The sequence below is a fragment of the Limanda limanda genome, chromosome 9 (genome assembly GCF_963576545.1).
Source record: "Limanda limanda chromosome 9, fLimLim1.1, whole genome shotgun sequence".
NCBI lineage: Eukaryota > Metazoa > Chordata > Actinopteri > Pleuronectiformes > Pleuronectidae > Limanda > Limanda limanda.
The window spans coordinates 5,986,472-6,005,804 of record NC_083644.1 but is presented as its reverse complement, the minus strand read 5'-3'; the positions used below and the strand labels follow the sequence as shown (position 1 = coordinate 6,005,804).

The window sequence follows — 19,333 nt, the reverse complement described above, 5'->3', positions numbered from 1 at the left end:
TGCACTGCGTCAGTGGATTTTTTAAAAGTTGAGTTCTTCTGTGCACGAGAAGCGTTGGGCTGTAGTGCGACCGGGAGGAGACCATTTCTGTGTGTATTGATTTTGTCGTCTCTTCGCTGTATGTGTGTTTTCTCTGTTGCACTCGTCTCACTGCCTGCTGTGCAGCTGCTCCATGGTTTGGCCTTTTGGCTTCTGGATTCTTTACCGTTACTCTTGTCGTCAAGTTTTAAGCATGACAAATTCTAAATGTCTCCTTCTCTCCGCCGTGCACATGTGAGAAAGGGACATAAATGGCTGCTGGGGCTGTTTGCTCCGGTGAAGCCCCCCCGCTGCTCTTTTATTGATGACCCGGGTCGTGTTCACATGTGACCCGGACTTCCCCTCGGAGCCACAGGATCCAGGCGGTCGGATCCGTATCCGAACCGGAGAGGCTGCAAGAGAGTTGATATACTGTCACTCCCTGGCAGTCCTGTCATCCATCATCCTAACTAATGGACCAGGAGAGAATGGAGAGACTGAGGGAGGAGAGAGAGGGAGGAGAGGAGGGGGAGGGGGGGTGCAGAGAGGTGGATGTAAGGGGCAGCAGCTGGGAGGAGGTGGACAGTTTCTTCAGTTCTTAGAAACAAGCCCAGTGGTGTCAGGGTTTGACTGTTGTGGTGAAGTCACAGATGTTTTTTTAAGGAGGTTTCATCACAATGAAAGAAATTTTGCAACATTTAATTTTTAATTTTTATAATTCAATATGATCTCATGGGCAAAATTATTCCCAAACGGACCATTCTGCAAAACAAAGTACTTTGAGTAATTTGGGTTTTAATTTGCACCTTTACTTTACTTATAATTTACACCCTGTTATGTTTTTGAATTAATTAAATAAAATAATTAACTCTAACCACCGGTGACATGCATGACAGGTGAAGCACATTTGTTTTTCATTCAAATTAAAAACTCTCTGATTTATTATAAATGTGAAACGTGGAGCTAAAGAAAAATAAATAAAAAGCCACAGCTCTAACCTCTGTTCTGTTTGTGTCCCATCTCAATCTTGTAGGTTATTTACTCACACATGTCACGAGATGTTTAATTCAAAGTGAAGTTACTTCCTGCTGCCCAGAGAATCACATTCAATCTGAAACTCAATCTCAGCTCGATGCTCCACGCAGCTGATAAACAGACACCTTGTCTCTCTGGTGAGAACTCAGCTGACTGATGGGATCTGTTATCACACTGTTCTTAAGGAATAAGTGTAGTTCACACTGACATTTACAGTCGCTGAGGGTTTTATTTAGCACAGTTAGTGATGCTGTGAGGTTCGTTGGGTTTGTACATGTACACAAGAACCTTTTAACCTTGTGTTTCGGTGCAGGATCAAAAATCTGTGTACGACCAAGCTACTTCCTCCACTAACTTCATCACCGCTCTGTCCACAGAGTCTGATGAGCTGGACGCCGAGCTGGCAGAGCTGGCCGCCCTCGGCTTCACCGGCTGTCTCTCAGCTGTTCACTTCAACTCCATCAGTCCTCTGAAGGCCGCCCTGCTGCATCCAGACGGAGACGCCGTGGTCACCGGTCCACTGGTCCAGTCCAGCTGTGGATCCTCCTCTCCAGCCAAGTCCTACACGGCAGAAACCACACACTCCCTGTCAGGTACGAGGAGCCGACTCCCGGTCATCAAGAGGGAAAATCTTCAAACTTGACAGAAACTTTGGACACAAGGGATAACAGGGTTTGTTAGTAAGGTCAAAGGTCAAGATAAACAAAGAACTCCTTGCTCCTTCTCAATATAGCACTTTTTTTGGGGCCATAACTCAATAATTGATAATTATTGATCATATTATAATTATAATTGTTGTTATATATCATCATCTTTATTACATTTTCTAAGTCAGTGGTTCAGAAAGACTTTCTTTGTCTCTTATCTAAATTTAGTTTTATGTGACTTCTTGCTTTTCACTTTTTCTTGTATCTCTCTCTCTCTCTCTCTCTCTCTCTCTCTCTCTCTCTCTCTCTCTCTCTCTCTCTCTCTCTCTCTCTCTCATTCTTCCTCACAGATCAACCCGGTTCAGTGGATCCAGGTCAACCTTTGGTCAATGCTATCAGGAGTGACTCGGCTCTAATTGGAGGTGAGGCTGTCCATCTCAGTGGGGAGAAGAAAAACATTTAATTAAATATCAGTAAATATAAGGGAAAAAAGGGGAGAGAGGAGGGGGATGGGTGGAACAGAGAGAGAGAGAAAGAGAGAGAGAACAAACTGCCATAATTAATTAATAGTAATTGATTAACACTAATGAAACATATGTTGGAAAATGTGCACAAACACACACACACACACACACACACACACACACACACACACACACACAAACACACACACACACACACACACACACACACACACACACACACAGTGAGGAAGTTTACTCAAACTTGTTTATTCAGATTTCACTCACAAGCAAAAATCGACCTCAATATCGACTGATGTGAACATTTTCTTTATAATAACACATTTTCCCAGAACCTACATTTGTGGCATAAATAACAAAGGCTGCATCCGCAAGTTATCAGGACTTTTGCTTAGTGAAGAGAGAAAGTTTGGAGGCTAAAGGAAAAGACGCGAGGTGTCTTCTTTACAAGACTGTAGATCTGAATTCACCCACATCACAAGAAAACCTTTGAGATTTGTTTTTCCATTTTAAAACTGCATTACTGAGCTCGGGCTCGCAGTATTTTGTCTCGTACATTTACTTTGGTTTTGTAAATAAAACCCGAACCACCGAAATGCCTGAACTCTGTGTGTAGCTGGAACAGAACTTTGGAAAGATGTTCTTTCTAACTTTTCCAGACAAAGGGGGGGTGAATCGGTTATTGCACTGACTGTTTGTCGCGAGCTATTTCAGATTGAGATGGAAATGTCACGAGAGACAAAACCCACAGCGTCTGGGAACAATACACAAACACACGTCAGGGCTGAGCTGCAGCGTTTAGACTGTGTCACTCGCTGCAATAATTAACTCACAAAAATAGAACAGAAATAGTCTGGTTCAATCTTCAGATGTTTACTTCAACATGCAAATTACTTCAGATAAAGAGATTTAAACATTAACATCAGACTAGATTACACAGGGTCTGATCTGTGATACTGTTGGATAAAGTTAGCGCCTGTCTTTAATGCTTAATAGTGTTTTTTGTGCAGTTCATTCTCAGTTCATACAGTTTAATGAGTTAGTTACTATATAGTTACATACAAATAACTGCAGGGTTGATATTAAAGGTTTTCATCCTTTCTGTTTCGTTCATCCATGTTTTTCTAGAGTTTCGATATTTCGTCAGAGAAGCAACGATACAAGGATGATGTTTAATTCATCCGTCAGCACTGCTGCTGCAGCGATAAGGATTATTTGTCGAGACATAAAGAAGCTTGTTCAAACACAGTGGCCGTGGACATTATGTTTGCCCTTTGGTCAGAGGTCAAGGTCACAGTGACCTTACTGAACAATTGTCTTTTGAATCCAATTTCAAGAACCTCTGAAGGTTTACTTACAAATTTGCTCCAAACAATTGGAAGAACTGTTGGTTCAAGGTCACTGTTGCGTCATGTTCTTGTGAATGAGGAGAGTTTCATTACAGCCGACACAAACGTTCACTTGGATGTGAGGAGCATGTGATTACAATTTGGAGGTCAAAGGTTGAGATCACTATGACCTCACAAAACCCTTTTTTGCCTCCTGAACATCTTAAGAACATCTGGAGAGAATCCTCTCAGATGTGGCACAAATGTTCACTTACACTTTAAATGATTAGATTTAATTTCATGCTGTTATTAGAAATTAACCAAAATGTCTTCTGGACCTAAAACACCTACAAAAAGTGCCAGACGACGAAAGTCTGCAGAAACTCTCACTCGGACATTCACATACATTACTTCCTCCGGGGGAGAAATTCTGAAAGCAGCTCATGTTTGTATCTCTGTGTTCTTTCAGGGGTGATCGCCGTGGTGATATTTGTCGCCGTGTCTGCATTGGCCATCGTGGTCCGATTCCTCTGCAGCAGAAAAGAGACGTATCGAAACCAGGAAGTCAAAGCGGTGCAGCCCGAGGATGGCCAGGAGTTTCCCTTCAGCAGCCCGGCGGACTCGCAGGGCGCCGCCAGCGAAAACCAGAAGGAGTATTTCATATAGAAGCTGCCCTGACCTCCCACTGACCCCCAGAGCCTCTCAGTCACTGGAACCAGTGCATGAAGACGATGGGAAGTCAGAATCCACGACTTCATTCATTCCCCTTCGCTTTGTACATATTGTACACAAACTTGAAAAGTGTTAAAAGTGGATTTTGAGTCATCGGTGGATGTAAATATTTACAAATATTTAAAAGTGTAAATGTTGATTTGTCCGGATTACAACACGATATTTCTCTTGCATACTGTAATGTTAAAAAATGATTTATTGAAAAGGTGAAATTGGCAGAATAGATGTGACCATCAAAACATGACTTTGCTCCAGTCGAACTTGACTTTTTGGACTTGATTTATAAGCAGAACTCTTTTTCTACGAGGATGATGTGAAGCTCCTGTGAAATCTGAGACGTCTGAGACATATGTGTGAAGTCGGGAGGAGACGGATTCGGCTGAGTGGACGCTCGACATGTGTCAAAGCACAGAGGCTCAGAATCAGCTCAGATCCATCATTTCAACACCTGCTGTATATATGAATACGAAAATAAAAAGTCACTCTTTAAAACTTTACTCCCACACTTTGTCTTTGAGTCATTTGGAAGCTTTTTTAAGTGACAGAGCAAAAGGTTTTTACAGTGAGCTAACACAGATTGGTCTTTCTTTCTTCCTCTGAGCACCACCTGCCGAGAGGAGCCGACGCCAGGACTCTGCCGAGAGCTTCCAGCAGCTCGGGCTGTAAAGCACCGACTGTCACCCTGTTCCGCTCGGCAGACGTTTAATATGTTTCCTCCGAAGCACTAATCTGTGTTTTTCTGACAGGTGGAATAAGAGATAATCACAACCTGGAAATAGGAAGAATTGAAAAGGAGCTGACGGCGAGATATAAACGGTGCAATGAAAGGCAGCCATCCAGATATTAATGTCGGGTATTTGTTCTTCAATGTCTCCGCAGTGCGTTTGCATCGTGGCGGGGATTTAAAAGGCAGGAGCAGGAGAGGAGAGTTGAAAATGCAGTTTTCCATCTCAGCGTGGTGTCATGCATCGTGATTTTACCTCATTACAGACGAATTTAAGTATTTGTTCTGCGTGTCTCTCACACACGATGATAATTTACAGCTCAGGAGAGAATCTTCTAAATATCTGCTGTCTAGTAAATTCCTGTGGTGCACATATGGAATTCGATTATATATTTTTTCTGCGTAGTTAACAGGAGAAAAACTGTGCATGAAAAAAGATACAGGGCCACATAACAGATCCACATTTTATAAAGAACATAAGGAAACTGGAGACGTCATTAATATCTGACTCTTCAAATTTGAGGCTTCACTAAAAACTGCAAAGATTGAGGAGACGAAACAAAACGAGAAAATGTAAGAATATTATTACTTTTTTCATTTTGAGAATAAAGATGAGGTGTTTTGAATAATATCACCCTACATATGTAGAAGATTCTTCCAAGGAAACTTTCACTCGGGTTATTTTGAACTGAAAAGTCTGAAGGTCGGCACCGAACAAGGAAGATATGAAAGTGCCCTCTTCCTCTCAGTATTACCTCTATTCACAACTTAAATGTAACCTGTCTGTCTGGTGGTTTGTCTGTAACTGCTGGCTTCATAATAAACTTGCCTGTACAGTGTGAGGACTCAAATCCTCTCACACAGAGAAAAGAAGGATTATTAATGCAGCAGAAAATCCGTACAAACCGAGCTGAGGTCTTTTGTTTCCCTGTTAAATGAAGCTGAAACACAGCAACCCTTTCCCTCTCTGGAGCAAATTAAATTAACATAAATTTACATCACAGATTGTTGTTCCTGCAAATAGTTTTCTAGGGGAGCTTCTCATTTTTATTTCTCTACATGACATTATTGATGCTTGTTAATTTGCTCGTCTCTGCAGAACGATGGAGTAAAAGACTGAAAGAGTAAATTTTTATGATGATGAAATTCTTTGCCTCTTTCCAATGCTGGAAGTTAAAGACTCTGAAATAAATGCAAATTTTAATTTTGTAGATTCAGTGACACTGTAAACAAGCAGAGTTCAACAACTGTGCTAAAACTTTCCTTGCACCGAGCGCGACCCTCCTACATACATCTCATCTGAGTAAGTCTAAATCTCATCAGCAGTAAAACTTTACTACTGTAATTTATTAACTACAATAACTTGTGAGCAGAAGCAAACCCGCTGCAGCGTTTTGTTAATTCATCATCAGAGCACTTTTATAACCCAGGAAATGTAAAACTCCGCAACTCTGCAATGAAAAAGAGACGAACACATGAGCAGAGCATTTAAACCAATGGAACAACCTGTTTTATTATATAGTTTAGTGACGTCTAGTGAACTCATTTGATTTGAATGTAATGTAAAAATATCATAAATATAGAATATAATATCAAAAGCAATGATTTTCTTTGGATATTTAGAATTTAAGCTGATTGAATGTTGACGATGGAGAGAATCTGAGCTTCCCTGAGGGTTTGTCTTTTTTCAATCCACGTGCACGTCACAGATCTTTTTTACAATCCCCTCCGAGCCTCTGTCAAATCCGCCGTCGTTTATGAATAATCATCTAGGATCAGAATCACTCCACGCTCGCACGATTCAAAATTACCCAGATAACATCAGCATTTCTGCTCATCTGCAGTGTAACCTGTGAGCTCAAGCTTTGCAACGGCTCACTGCGGCCGTAATTGAATTTAACTGGCTGCTCACTGGAGGTTGGTGTTAAGTGTTACCAGTAAACGTGCACCCGGCTGAATGGAGAGAGTTGATTAATGCACGGATGAAACAGCAGCGGTGGGAGAAGGTGGAGCGGGCGGAGACTTCCTGCTGCTTCCTGGAGGAGGGCTAATTCCTGGATAATTACCAGCGGCCTGCTTCCTGATTATTGACCTGATGAGACTCCCAGCAGAACCAGCATCGCCCCCCCACCTGATTATAAACGACATTGCAGACCGCTGTTGTCGGTTCGAATTCATCATAAATGTTTGCAGGAAATGGATCTGGAAGAGAGATGTGGGTTCGATGGCGGCAAAACTCGGAAAGAAGATGAGATGAGAGATGAGAAAGATGAGAAGGTGAGTTTATTACAGAATAAAAAGGATTTGCTGAAGGTGCATAATTTGTGGTCACATTTGAGGTTAGTGGTTGTTTTTTGGGGGGGGATTTCTTTTTCATTAAGATACATTAATTATTCCCTGGAAATGTCCAAACAAGTAGAAACAACACAAAAATGAAATTGGTTCTTTCTTGGTCTTCATCTCATTCTTTTCAATAGATTTGTTCTATTATAAAAGTGCAGTTTGCTAATGCTAACTTCCTGTGGCGCAAAATGCATTAGGTCCGAAATCCACAGCAAAAATAAAAACCTTCTCAACCTACATGAAGGCAAATTCTATATTGAAGAATACCAGAGAGGGGAAGTTTCTCTGCACATCAGAGATCTTGGAGGATACTAGACTCGTGAGGTGATGTTGCCTGTAATCAGGACAGGTTCTGCACAGAGCTCAGGCACAGAAACAAGACACAAGACTCTGCTTTGCGATTCTGTCCGGTAGCGACTGTAGAACCTGGATCTCTGAACCCACTTCCACCTGACTGGCAGACAGACACCTGTAACATTCACCTGTAAAGATATATATTTAGATGTATAGATTTTATTTTCTATTTAAAATTTTTGATATTCTATTTCATTGTTATTCTATTTTATTCTTTTTTATTCTATTCTATTTTATACTATTTCTATTTTTATTTTATTTTTTTGGGTTGAAATTACTGAGCATTGCTTAAAGAGAGTGTGTGACCCAAGCATTTCATTGACAGTGACTACTTCATGTTATCTCTGTTCATTTGACAATAAAAATCTTGAATCTTGAATCTTGAAGACACAGAGCTGTGGTACCAAGGCGTCTTACCAGGATCACCTTGTCAGCCCATCACAGATATGTGTGTGTGAAGGGCTGAGGTGAGAGGTAGTTCTTGTTTTTTTACTTCACAACATCCACACATCGTGGATTATTAATTAGGAACCTCTGCTGCGTCTCGTCTCCACCGGCGTTCGCTGATCTGATAAGAGTAGCGAAACAGGTCCCTGGGCTTTGCTGCTCCGCTGATTACATCTTCAGCAGGATTATTCAGAACAGGCTCTACAGATAAAGGCGACCTAGAGTCTCTGAACACCTCGTGTTGTGTTGATATTCTACATGAGAGAGTAGGTCCCTCTGATCGCTCACTGCTCCTCTTCTTCTCTCAGGATGTGGACAGGACCTCAGGTCTCACCTCTCTGACCTGCACGTGTCTCCACAGATGAAGCCACGTGTTTGATAACAATGAACGGAGGTTGTTTTTCAGCCCAGAGTTGAGAGAGTTTCACCTCAGCACATGCTCCGCTATTATTAATCCTGAAGGATGTTAACAGCTCATCAGGAACTTCAGCAGCCAAGGACACGTTTCTGTGGACGAGACCGAGAATCCTGCAAAAACATGTTTGTTTATCAGCTGGAACAAACTGGAACTTCTCATGTGCAGCTATTACATTTGTTGTTGTGGGTTGTGTTGAAGTAATTCTGCACTTTGACCTCTGAAAAAAAAAACATTTCATCCAATCGCATTTTTGTGAAGATGAACGACAGCGCTAGGTTTACCTTGAATTTCTCTACATCTCACAGTAAAATGTTGAAACTCCACGACTAAAACTAAATTGTACAAGTATGTACACTGTCATACTATGTATTTATATACTAACACATATATATTTTATATTAAAGGAAGAACACAACTACAGTCATTATGTCGTCTAGATTAAAATTTCTCACAAGTTCACGATTTCTTATTTTTATCACGTTAAATAAACCAGGATCATTTGGAATTGCTACAACCACAATGAATGGGATACTTGCTTACTTTAAAATGAATGGGAGGTGTGTACAGTGATGGTAGAAGGACACTGAACCCTTTAAACACCCCCCCCCCCCTGTGGATCTGTGGCCTTGCTGAATGTGATTTGTTCTTTTCAGCTCCAGTCTCCAGGTTTTTTTTTTAAACAGTTTGTTCTCCTCAAGGCTTCCGTGAGTCCAAGGACGGTTTAATGTGAACATTCACTCCAGGAGAAAAGGTTGGAGCGTTTCTCCAAAGTTCCTTTAGATTAAAGTTATACTTGCTGAGGCTGATGGTATTTCTTCAAGTTTGTTCTTTTAACTATAAATCATGTTATATCTGCCAGCCAGTACAGGTTAAAAAATGTGAAAAAGATGATCAATAAAATTCTATTAAGATTTCATGGCAAAAAAAAATACTTATTAATAGTATAAATATTGATTTGTGTCGGTCAGAGAAGATTTTACCAGGAAAATAGACCACGAGAATATCAAACCCTTTGTATGAAAAGGTATATGCATATTGAGACGACTTTTTTTTTATTATATACTGTGTTTAACTCACCATTATTATCTCGCTCCTGTTTTCTATCTCAAATTGTGGCGACACACAGGAGAAGATGTCAGAAAGGGGGGGCCCAGCCTGTAATTACATATAAATATATAACTCAAGTTTGTGTGATCGATTTGTTGCCACCTGGAGTCACAGCTGGAGAAGCAGCCCCCCCGAGGTGGAGGCTGAAGAAAACAGTTTCATTTTCACCATCAGGCAGATTGAACAATGGATTCTGCTCCTTCTCTCTGTTTGTGCGTGAGAAGGTCACATCTGTGAGTTTGTAGAATTGTTCCAGTGGATAATTACCTGATCAGCAGCACACACACACACTGTGTCATTGTTGTGTTAGTAGTTGCACAAAGCCACGACAAATGATTAGAATTATTCAGACAACAAAAGCAACACTTGCTTTGTAACCTGACCATGATGTCTTTTTTTTAATTATTTCTCATTCATATTTAAAGTCAAACTGAAATTCAAACTTTTTTAATTAAGACGTTTCTCTGTCTCACGAGTAAGAACTTTAATTAAATTCATTAGCTTCTCCGTGGGTGATGAATTCTTGGCGGCAGTAATTTCACCGGTGTTTTATCTGTGTGTGCCGGCGTTAGAAGAAAGTTGAGGGGCTCATATAAACTCAATTATGTTGAGTTATGTTCTTCACTTATTTCTCAGTATCAGTTGATTCAGTGAATGTGACGTGAGTGAGATCCTATTAAACTATTGCTGTAACTGTTTGGCTTTAATCTGGTGAACAAATTCCTCTGTTGTTGTTGAGTAAGGTTAAACTAACTTTCTTTAACGGCCACATCTTAAAAACAAGTTGACAAATTAAGTAACGAAAACTAACTCTTAATTGAAATGAACAAGTAGGAACTGTAACTTGAGACCAATTGTTATATTTAATTACCTATTATATCAATTTCCTAGATTCTTACCTTCAGTAAAAAGAAAGAACTTTCAGGATTAGGAGAAAACTACTGGATTCCCACGAAACCTGGTGGAAGGATGCAGGATGTTTAAAGGATGTTTACACTGATATTTATGAGTTGATAAAATTCCACATATTGGGTTGGATTGAGTGTGTTCTCCTCTTCAGTATTGTTATGGCGTGTTGTTTTATCCTATATAATGAGAGAAGCCGATCCAAGATTTTGGTTCAATCAAATGTTTTATTTAAAGATACAATGAAGAGTTATTCATAGCTATGGACAATTATCACAGCCTATGCTAATTAAGTTAGCAGTAGGAAGATGAAAATGGCCCCGAACAGCAGGGGTCGTGTATAGTTATAACAGTAGAATTGATGTGATTGGTTATGAATATTTGGAGGGGAGTCACCGCAAATCACTTTGGATCTCCCGTATTGGTCCAGCCGCAGTCCCACGCCTCTTGTCACCGAATCCAGGAAGTGACAGCGAGCAGCTCTCCGTCATGCACCTACGCTACTCTACCGGTTGCTGGGGCAACTCTATCTACCCTGACAGTCTGATGTTGTCTCGTAATTCAGCCTTGAGTAGAAAGTGTCTTGCTCTAGCCATCTCGGCTGCACCAACTTAACCATAACAAACTCTCTTCGACTCTCCTATCAGGACAGCTGTTAGACTGACCATCCTCGTGACGTACAAACATTATTAGCAAATTCCAAATATTAAATATGATAAGCGAAAGGTTGAAAATAATGATTTGTATAAGGTAATGTTATTGACCCACTGCTCCTACCTCCCCTTCCGCCTTTATGAAAAGAGTCAGTGCCATTATGGTTTGAGAAACCATTATTGTGTGTCTGTTCCATCAAAACAATCTTGACTGTGAATGTGTAAACATTCGCATCCTCGAAACTAAACAATGTCATACTGACTTTGCCCCAGAAAGGACAGCTCCTTGAATTCTGTCTGATGTTGAATACAGTTAATGAAAATATGCTTTAATATCCAAGAAGTTAATTATGAGGACAACTAAAAGATACATTATTGGCACTAAACAGCAACGGTTATTAAATTAATTTGTATGTGCATTATATCTAGCTAAAACTACCTCTAGCTTTATTATTAAGAGTTCTTTCAGACACAACCTATAGTTAAAAGTTTGAAATTCCTAACAGTATCTGCGATCATCTAGTCAGATCTTTGAACCACACTCTCCAGACCCGCCCGTCGCTCTGTGACCCACAGAATCAGATTTGCAGGCGTATCTGGATTCAAATGACTTCGACAGTGTTTGTGCTCGTCTGCGCTGGCAGCATCCCGCCTGTCGTGCTGAGCGTCAAATTCCCTCAACTCCTCCGTGTAATTATTCCGACTCTGCTCCTGTAATACATCAGTAATGCTGCATATGGCCCAAGGTCAGAGGCAGAGCGGCCAGGGAGCCAGAGCCGGTTTCCAAGGCTTTGAACTCTCGGAGACACTGACACATTTCAGCAAATCTTAAAAATCTAATCTGGTTTCTGTGACACTTTGGAGAAACGTTGTGAAAATATGTTTTAACTCTGATGTGAACAACTAAACAAGAGAATCTATCACACAAAGCACTGATGCACAGACACAGGGTGGGAGATGAAGGTCAAACACTTGGATTTCTGACTTTTTCACCTCAGTTTTGTCGTGTATTCACTAGGGTAAATGGTTTTAGCATGTGTTTAAATATAAGGACAGGCCGATATTTATGATGCTTATCTTCGTGACTCTCAGACATTTCCAGAGAGTCCTCCAGATGTTTATTCAAGTAGGTCTGTCCCTCTTTGGAAAAACCTTTGACTTAGGGAATGACCTCTAACCAGCAAATGGATGGGGGTAAAGGGAAGGTCCATGACCATTGCATTTTCATCTTTATGTGCAAAACACCTCCTTATTTGGGCTGATGGCCCTGTTGTGTGATTTCATGTCATCTCTTCTGAATGCTGTTCAAAATTTGGATCGAACCTTCCTCTCCAGGTCTGCGCTTGGTCATATGCTGACTCTTGGTAGGAGATGACAGGAACCTGAACCTGGTTCAGTTGTGATTGTAGTATTGATTGATCTAGTGGAGCCTGATTCTGTATAACCAGAGCTTGCTTCTTAATTTTCTTATTGTCCACCAGTTGTATTTGATTGAGTTTTCTAAGGACCTCTTCTTCCTGTTCTTTCTGGTCTTGTTCCTTCTTCATATACAGCATCACTTGATGGGCTATATGATCTGTATAAACACCTTTTTCCTTGCTCTGGACACATAGGCCCTCGGAAGTAAATTATCATGAATGTTTTAACAGGTGTCACCCGCTGATAAGAGAATTTGGAAGACTCCTAATCCCCTTTCATTCACGTTTTATTGTTGTGCTTATTGGGGGCTTAGTGCATTGATGCAATTAACCCATGAGTTATTCTGCTTTGCGCTTCTTTTCATTTGCAACTAAATACCCAATCATTCAGCCTCTTTCCATCTCCAAATCCAGATTGATTCTTGTTTTGTGTTACTCTGCCTCGCCCTTTGCCTGCAAAGACGTTCAGAAAGCCACCAGAGATCTGTACTGCACCCACCTTGAACTTGAAAGGAAAGTTGTTTTGGCTCTCGGCTCCGTGTTCAGCCACGGTTCAGTTGAATGCACGTACAAAACAACGCAGCTTGTTACCGCCGCCTCCAACACCTCCCTCTGCGGCTTCGTGGCTTCGCCGCAGTTTAGATTTGTTGTTTTGCAGCAGCAGCCTCCAGGGTTTAAACCTGAGTGGGCACAGCTCAGTGCTCCTCTGGGCGTTCAGAGCTCTATGAACAGCTTGATGAGGATGTCAGCGTTGCTTTGTGAGAGTTCTGCAGGGCTGCAGGTGCAGTGAGTGTATTCCTTTCATTGTTTAATGTTATCATTGAAGCATTTGTGCAAGATGGTTCCCGGTTCGAATCCCGGTTTGGCCATGGGTCGTTCTTAAAGGAGTTTGCATGTTTCTCCAGGTATTCTGACTTCTTCTCACAGAGCAAACACATGCGTTAGGTCATTTGAAGAATGTTTTAACTTTAAATTGACCATAGGTGTGAATGTCCAGTGTGAACCCGCCTGAGTAGGTTCATTACATCTTCTCATGGACACTTTGCCTCTTAAGACCTCATCCTGCTCCTTTAATCTCCCTCTGTTATTCCCTCTGTGTCTCGTTGGCCCAGAGACAAACTGCACTTCCACTGAGGGTCCCCGGTCACGACGTACAGTGAAAACTAATGTGATAATTATTTCTCTGTTTGACCTACACACTTATCAAAGGCCAACTGCCAGGCTCAACTCGAGCCAGAAGATTCCCAGGAGCTTGGAGCTGCCCACAAGATAAAAGCCCAGAGTGGAAGTTCAGATTAGAAGTCTGGAAGTCAAACAAACAACAAGTTTAGTGTCAGTTCCAGGTTCAAATCCTGTCGATCTGAACACAGGGAGACTTTGAAGAGCAGGTTTCACAAAACGGAGGAAATCTCCTTTTCAGCTGGTTTTATTATGTTTTAAAGTACAAGATGAATCACAAACTTGTTTCATCAATACAAAGCTCGGAGTATTTCAATAATCGTAAACTCAACTTTCTGCCATTTTTTTCCACTCGTAATGTTTGTTCAGGAGAAGTCAAAATTTTAAACTGGGATTCGCTCGAAGGCCTTTTGAGTTATGAGCATCAACATGAGTCCTTAGATATTGAATAATACTCAACCGCATGTCCTGTACCCCTGGTTTCTAATGGAATGGGAATAAAATGGTAAAAGACTAATCATAAAAAGCTACAGTTATTTATGATGCATTAAGTTTTATTGTCCACACAACAATTGTTAATCACCCAAGAACAGACAATGTTCGATCTCTATAAACTGACCGGTTCTACTCGTGCAAACATCAGACTTCACGTTATCAGCCCAGTACAAACCCAACATTAGCTTTTTAAAGATGGAGAAGGAAAAGAGCAATGACGTGTCACCATTTGTCTGTCGCTCTCAGTTTAAGACATCATCAATCACACGTTTTTATCCACATATTCAGCCTTTGTTTTATCGACTGCAAAGGAGAAAAGGTAAAGTCTGCGCTAAGCAAGGGACAACAAATGGTTCCAGGTTAACTCTCATTCATAAAACTGGGATTTCATACATAGGCGTTCATCAGGGGCGTCAGATGAAACAGGGAAGTCCGTCTCGGCATCTCTCCAATCACCTACTGTATCTACATCCTGAACCACAGCCAGCTGGGGTTGGTCGGAGTCCAACATCGATTCTCAGCCAAGTCACGGCAAGAATTTATGACTTCATTATTTAATCTGACACAGCGTCCATCTGAAAAGACAAAGGTCCTGTGCTGCACGAGCATTCAACAAAGAAGGAGAGAGCTGGGGACAGAATCTGTGATCTGAGTCAACGGCAGCAGGTTAAAGACGATTACACAACAACACTGGGCACCGTGAAATATGAAGCAGCATATTTAAATTTAAAGGCAGAACAGTGACGCAGCTACACCATATTGCATCTCATCGTGTCACTGCACAGTTCATGGTCAACAGATCTCTGAAGCTGAGATTTTCATGTTCTGCAGATAATGCCTCAGCATCTGTTTCATGCTTTCGGGATATTTTAGTCTACATTTCGGAGTCGTCCACGCTTCCCGGAGCCGGGCAGAGAAAATGGACTCTTTGGTTTTAGTTAAATTCAAGCTCACTCGATGGACTCATCATATTAAACCGAGCAGCTTCTCCTGAGAGCAGATTGTGGACGAAATCAAAACTGATCTGAGTAACCTGTGCTCCTGTACGAATTGGGTTGCTGTCACATATTAAACATGATTTCTCGACTCGGGGCGCCCCCTGGGAAATAAGACCTGTCATTGCCTATATTAAACACACGTTTCAGGCTCTTTCAGTTACGTTGGTTAAACATTTGGGATTTCACTGGACCCTGGAGGAGACTTTCAGCCCTTTGCTTAAGTATTAAACTGAAAGGTTTTTATTTGTATCCTCCCCGCCATGCACAACAGCCCAATAACTACATGGGCATGAATTTCAGACGATCAGTTACTGAAATCCCCACAAAGCTTCATGACCTGGTCTGCATGTTTCAGGAAAGCAAATATTTGACCGAAGAAGAAGGATTTAATACCTCTGAGCTTCTGTTGGAGGTAACAAATGAAAAGCATCAGAGGGTCGATACATAACCTGCAATAAGAAAATCATTTTTAAGCGAAAGGGACAGATAATCTTTCCGTAACTTCTGGAGACTTGTTGGAAAATGTATTTTTCGGGGTATATCTTTGTTGACCAATCAGCTCCAATTACTTTTGCCCAATAATAAAAGGAAGAAATGTGAAATGTTGACAAAATGTGATAATTGTCTAAACAAAGTGATTTTGGTTGCCATTCATTTCGCCTCCAGGTCATAACGATAATTGGACAAATTTGGAAAATTGAAATGTGCGGCTGCTAACGACTTTTCATGAGAGCGAGACTCTGTGATTGATTAAAGATGGAACTCAATCCCAGATCAACAGCATGTCGAAGGACCATTAACTGCCGTTTGTGGGCGTAATGTGATGATGAATACATCCTTTGTTGTTGTTGTTGTTGTGTTGATGGTTGTGTTTCACTTTGCAAATGAAGTTGCTGCTTCGATCCGAGACGTGTGTGTAACGATTCAGTATCATTAGTTCATCAATCAGTGTCAAGGCAGGTCTGGACAAATCTGGTTTTCAAATTCTCTTAAATCATTTGTACATAACACATCAGTGCTTTTTGCACGAGCTCCATTCGGTCCCACGTCGATAATCATCCCATCTTTCATCCTGAGACCTTTTTAATTTCCCTCTGCCCCCTCATCTCTATTCTTCCATCATCTTCATTCTCTTTCCTGCCGCCTACTCCTCTTCCACATAAAGCAGAAAGAAAAATCGGACAAATATGCAGAAATTCAAGCAATGCAATCGTTACTAATGTTTTCTTTCATTACCCAGTGAATTGGCGTCATGACTGTCAATAATCAGACAATAAGAAACAAGAGGCCTCTGCAGTTCGCAGATCCCTCCCACACCCTGCTCAGGAATCCTGTGTAATTACAACATGGAACAATCATCGTCTGTCCTAATTATGCAAAAGCATGTAAATGACTGCACTGCTCTAATGGTAACATATTCATATATTCATCGTGCGCCGAAACCAATAAGAGATTCGTAATGTGAAACGTTTCATTGGATAAATCATTTGCAGAGCTTTCAAACGATCAAACTTGATCAAGCTCTCAGCGTTGGCCTCATGCTGTCGTGTCCCCGAAGGAAACACAGACTGGCATCGGCTTAGCTCCAAAGCAGCGAGTCCTCTTCAGCTCAAACAGCCGAGTACAATCTACTGCTCGTTGTACTTTTTCGCCGTTTAAAGGACAAACTGCGGATGCTGCTGTGAACTGTGCCAGATGTAACGTCAATAGAAAAAAAACGCTGCCACTTAGTTTCGGAAGCTCGAGAGTTGGGTTGATTAGATTCTCCTCACGTTCCCACACAAGGAAGGAAAAAAGTGGAAATCCATTTTTATTCAAACAATGCAAACTAAACAGCAGCTGTCTCACTCTTAAGGAAGTCAAATCACCAAAAGGAGGAAATCTGCATAATAAGCGAGCGCTCTGAGACAGAACGCCGGCTCTTCCTCCTTCGTGGGTTTCCTGGAGGAGAGGGACCGGTGATGGGAAGCTGCAGCAGACGAGCTGGAGAGGAGACTTCTCCTCCTCACAGGCTCTTTGAGACCTTCCCTCATCTCAAGCCCTCTTTCCTTGCCGTGTCAAAGACAAACTATATCGATCGGGTTTAAGCAGTTGCATGAATCCTCCGTCTGGAGTGGTGGTTACTGTTGGCAAAGTATCACACCATCGACTTCTATCTCAGCGAGAGCTCATTGAGAGGTTTAGAGTTTGCCGAGTGGAGCAGCTCGAGGTCTTCACTGAACAAACAGTGTTCACACAAAGTCCTTCCTGAGCGGATACATCAAAACAAGAGCCCTGACATTAAGAAAACATGACTGGTGTGAAATGTTGGACCAGTTTCCAAAACTTTGTGACCGGCAGCTGATAACTCCTCCGTTCTGTCTGATATTCACACACAGGGGGGGGGCTACTGCTGCCTCCTATAGGGCTGAGAGATAATGCTGCACTGGGATTCATGTGTTAAATAGCAACGTGGCTGCAGTGAGTGGACGTATGGAGTCTGCTCAGTTTTGTGTTCAAGTTGTTAGCTATCGTGTGAGTGTGTAACATGGAATTTATTATAAAGATGGTCAACATGACAGCTGAAAAAGCCCAACTCTCTTGATCATCCCCTAGTGGCTGGCTGCAGTATAGTTTGTCAAAAGCGCAAAAAAAACCAGAATATTTGAGCTTCATTTTTTACAAATTTGGAGGAAGTGGAGACACAGCATCAGTCTCTCTGTCCAAAAAGGTGAAAAGGTAATTGTAATAGCTTACAATAAACTGAACATATTTAGTCACTAAAGTAGTTTTCACAAATATCTCACATGTACATTCAATAATTTCAGTTTTTGTCAAATACCTGTTATTAATATGGAATAAAAAAGAGGGAGCTTGGAGATCAGGACTCAGAGCTTCTTAGCATGTTAAAGAAAGCAAAATAAATACGTCTGAATTTTATTTAATCAAGATCACATATAACTCTTTGTGAAGGTGGATTTTCCCCCCAACACTTATTATTCATCTATGTAAAATCCAATCCAGCATGTTTGTATGAAAGGTTAATGAACCTGAATCCTGCAACAATGTGCTTTAACTTCATTCTCCCTCAGACTTTTAACTTCCTCCATGAACCTTGACAGACCTTCTCCCTCTTTTGCAGTCACCTGACCCAACATTGTTCCCAAACCTCTGCTGAGTCTCGATATTGAACAGATGCCAAGTTGCCATCTGCAGGTTTGCATGTTGACTCAAAGTCTATCAAACCTTCCTTCTCCCTGCTGAGCCTCTTCTTCGTGGCTGTAATGTACGGGAGACGCTCTGAGCTGTTGTCGTGCTGCTGACCTGATTGCACCTTCTGGCCTCGGGTACAGTTGACCCTGATTTGCATGAAAACAGATCACAGCCAAACTTGAAATGTGACCAACGGAGACACATATTTGTATCTTAGTGAAAAACAAAGTGTTAAATCAAACCTGAATTTGAGAGCTGACTTGAGATGAAAGTGCAATAAATAAAGGATGCAGCTGCACCACACAATAAAACAACCAAAAGCAGTGCAACCTCCTTGTGTTTCAGATTGAATGGATTCCCCAAACCTGCATGATGCTACTCTGGGTTTAAAAACTGTAGAAACATCACGTCTCACACCCGTCCATCACAGTAAACCAGCATCTTCAGTGTGACCTTACCATGAACCTGTTATCAGACCACACAGCCCGTCTGGTATCATTCGTCATGTCCCATCGAAGTCTGAATCACCTTCACTTGTCCTCGTCTCCTGCTTCTTGTGGAGACCGTCTGTCGTCTTCTTCTCAAGCAGCTTCAGCTTCTGTCACAAAGACACTTTTGTGGAATTAAATAAAAACATAGCTCAATCAGGGCTCGTCACCCTTTTTGTCATTAATACAATAATTATTGACGGAGAACTTCATAAGACGGCAGCAGTGTTTGACGGTTATGCACCAAACTGACAGATTGACAAACTCCTGCTGAGAACTGCTCAGTTCAGGACTCATGCTTGTAGTGACATGTGTGTGTGTGATCGTGGATCTCTGCTGTTGATGTGGCGACTGAGACAGTTTTTCTGT

General features: G+C 41.4%; 1 protein-coding gene across 1 annotated transcript in view; it reads left to right on the top strand.

Annotated features, from left to right (window-relative positions):
• The window catches only part of LOC133010459 (contactin-associated protein-like 4), a 56,358-nt gene extending 52,182 nt beyond the window's left edge, over positions 1-4,176 (top strand). The window contains exons 21-23 of the mRNA XM_061078044.1: positions 1,431-1,646; positions 2,051-2,122; positions 3,980-4,176. Of these exons, the coding sequence (XP_060934027.1) occupies positions 1,431-1,646; positions 2,051-2,122; positions 3,980-4,176 (485 nt within the window). The remainder of the gene's footprint in view (positions 1-1,430; positions 1,647-2,050; positions 2,123-3,979) is intronic.
• Positions 4,177-19,333: the final 15,157 nt, after the last annotated feature.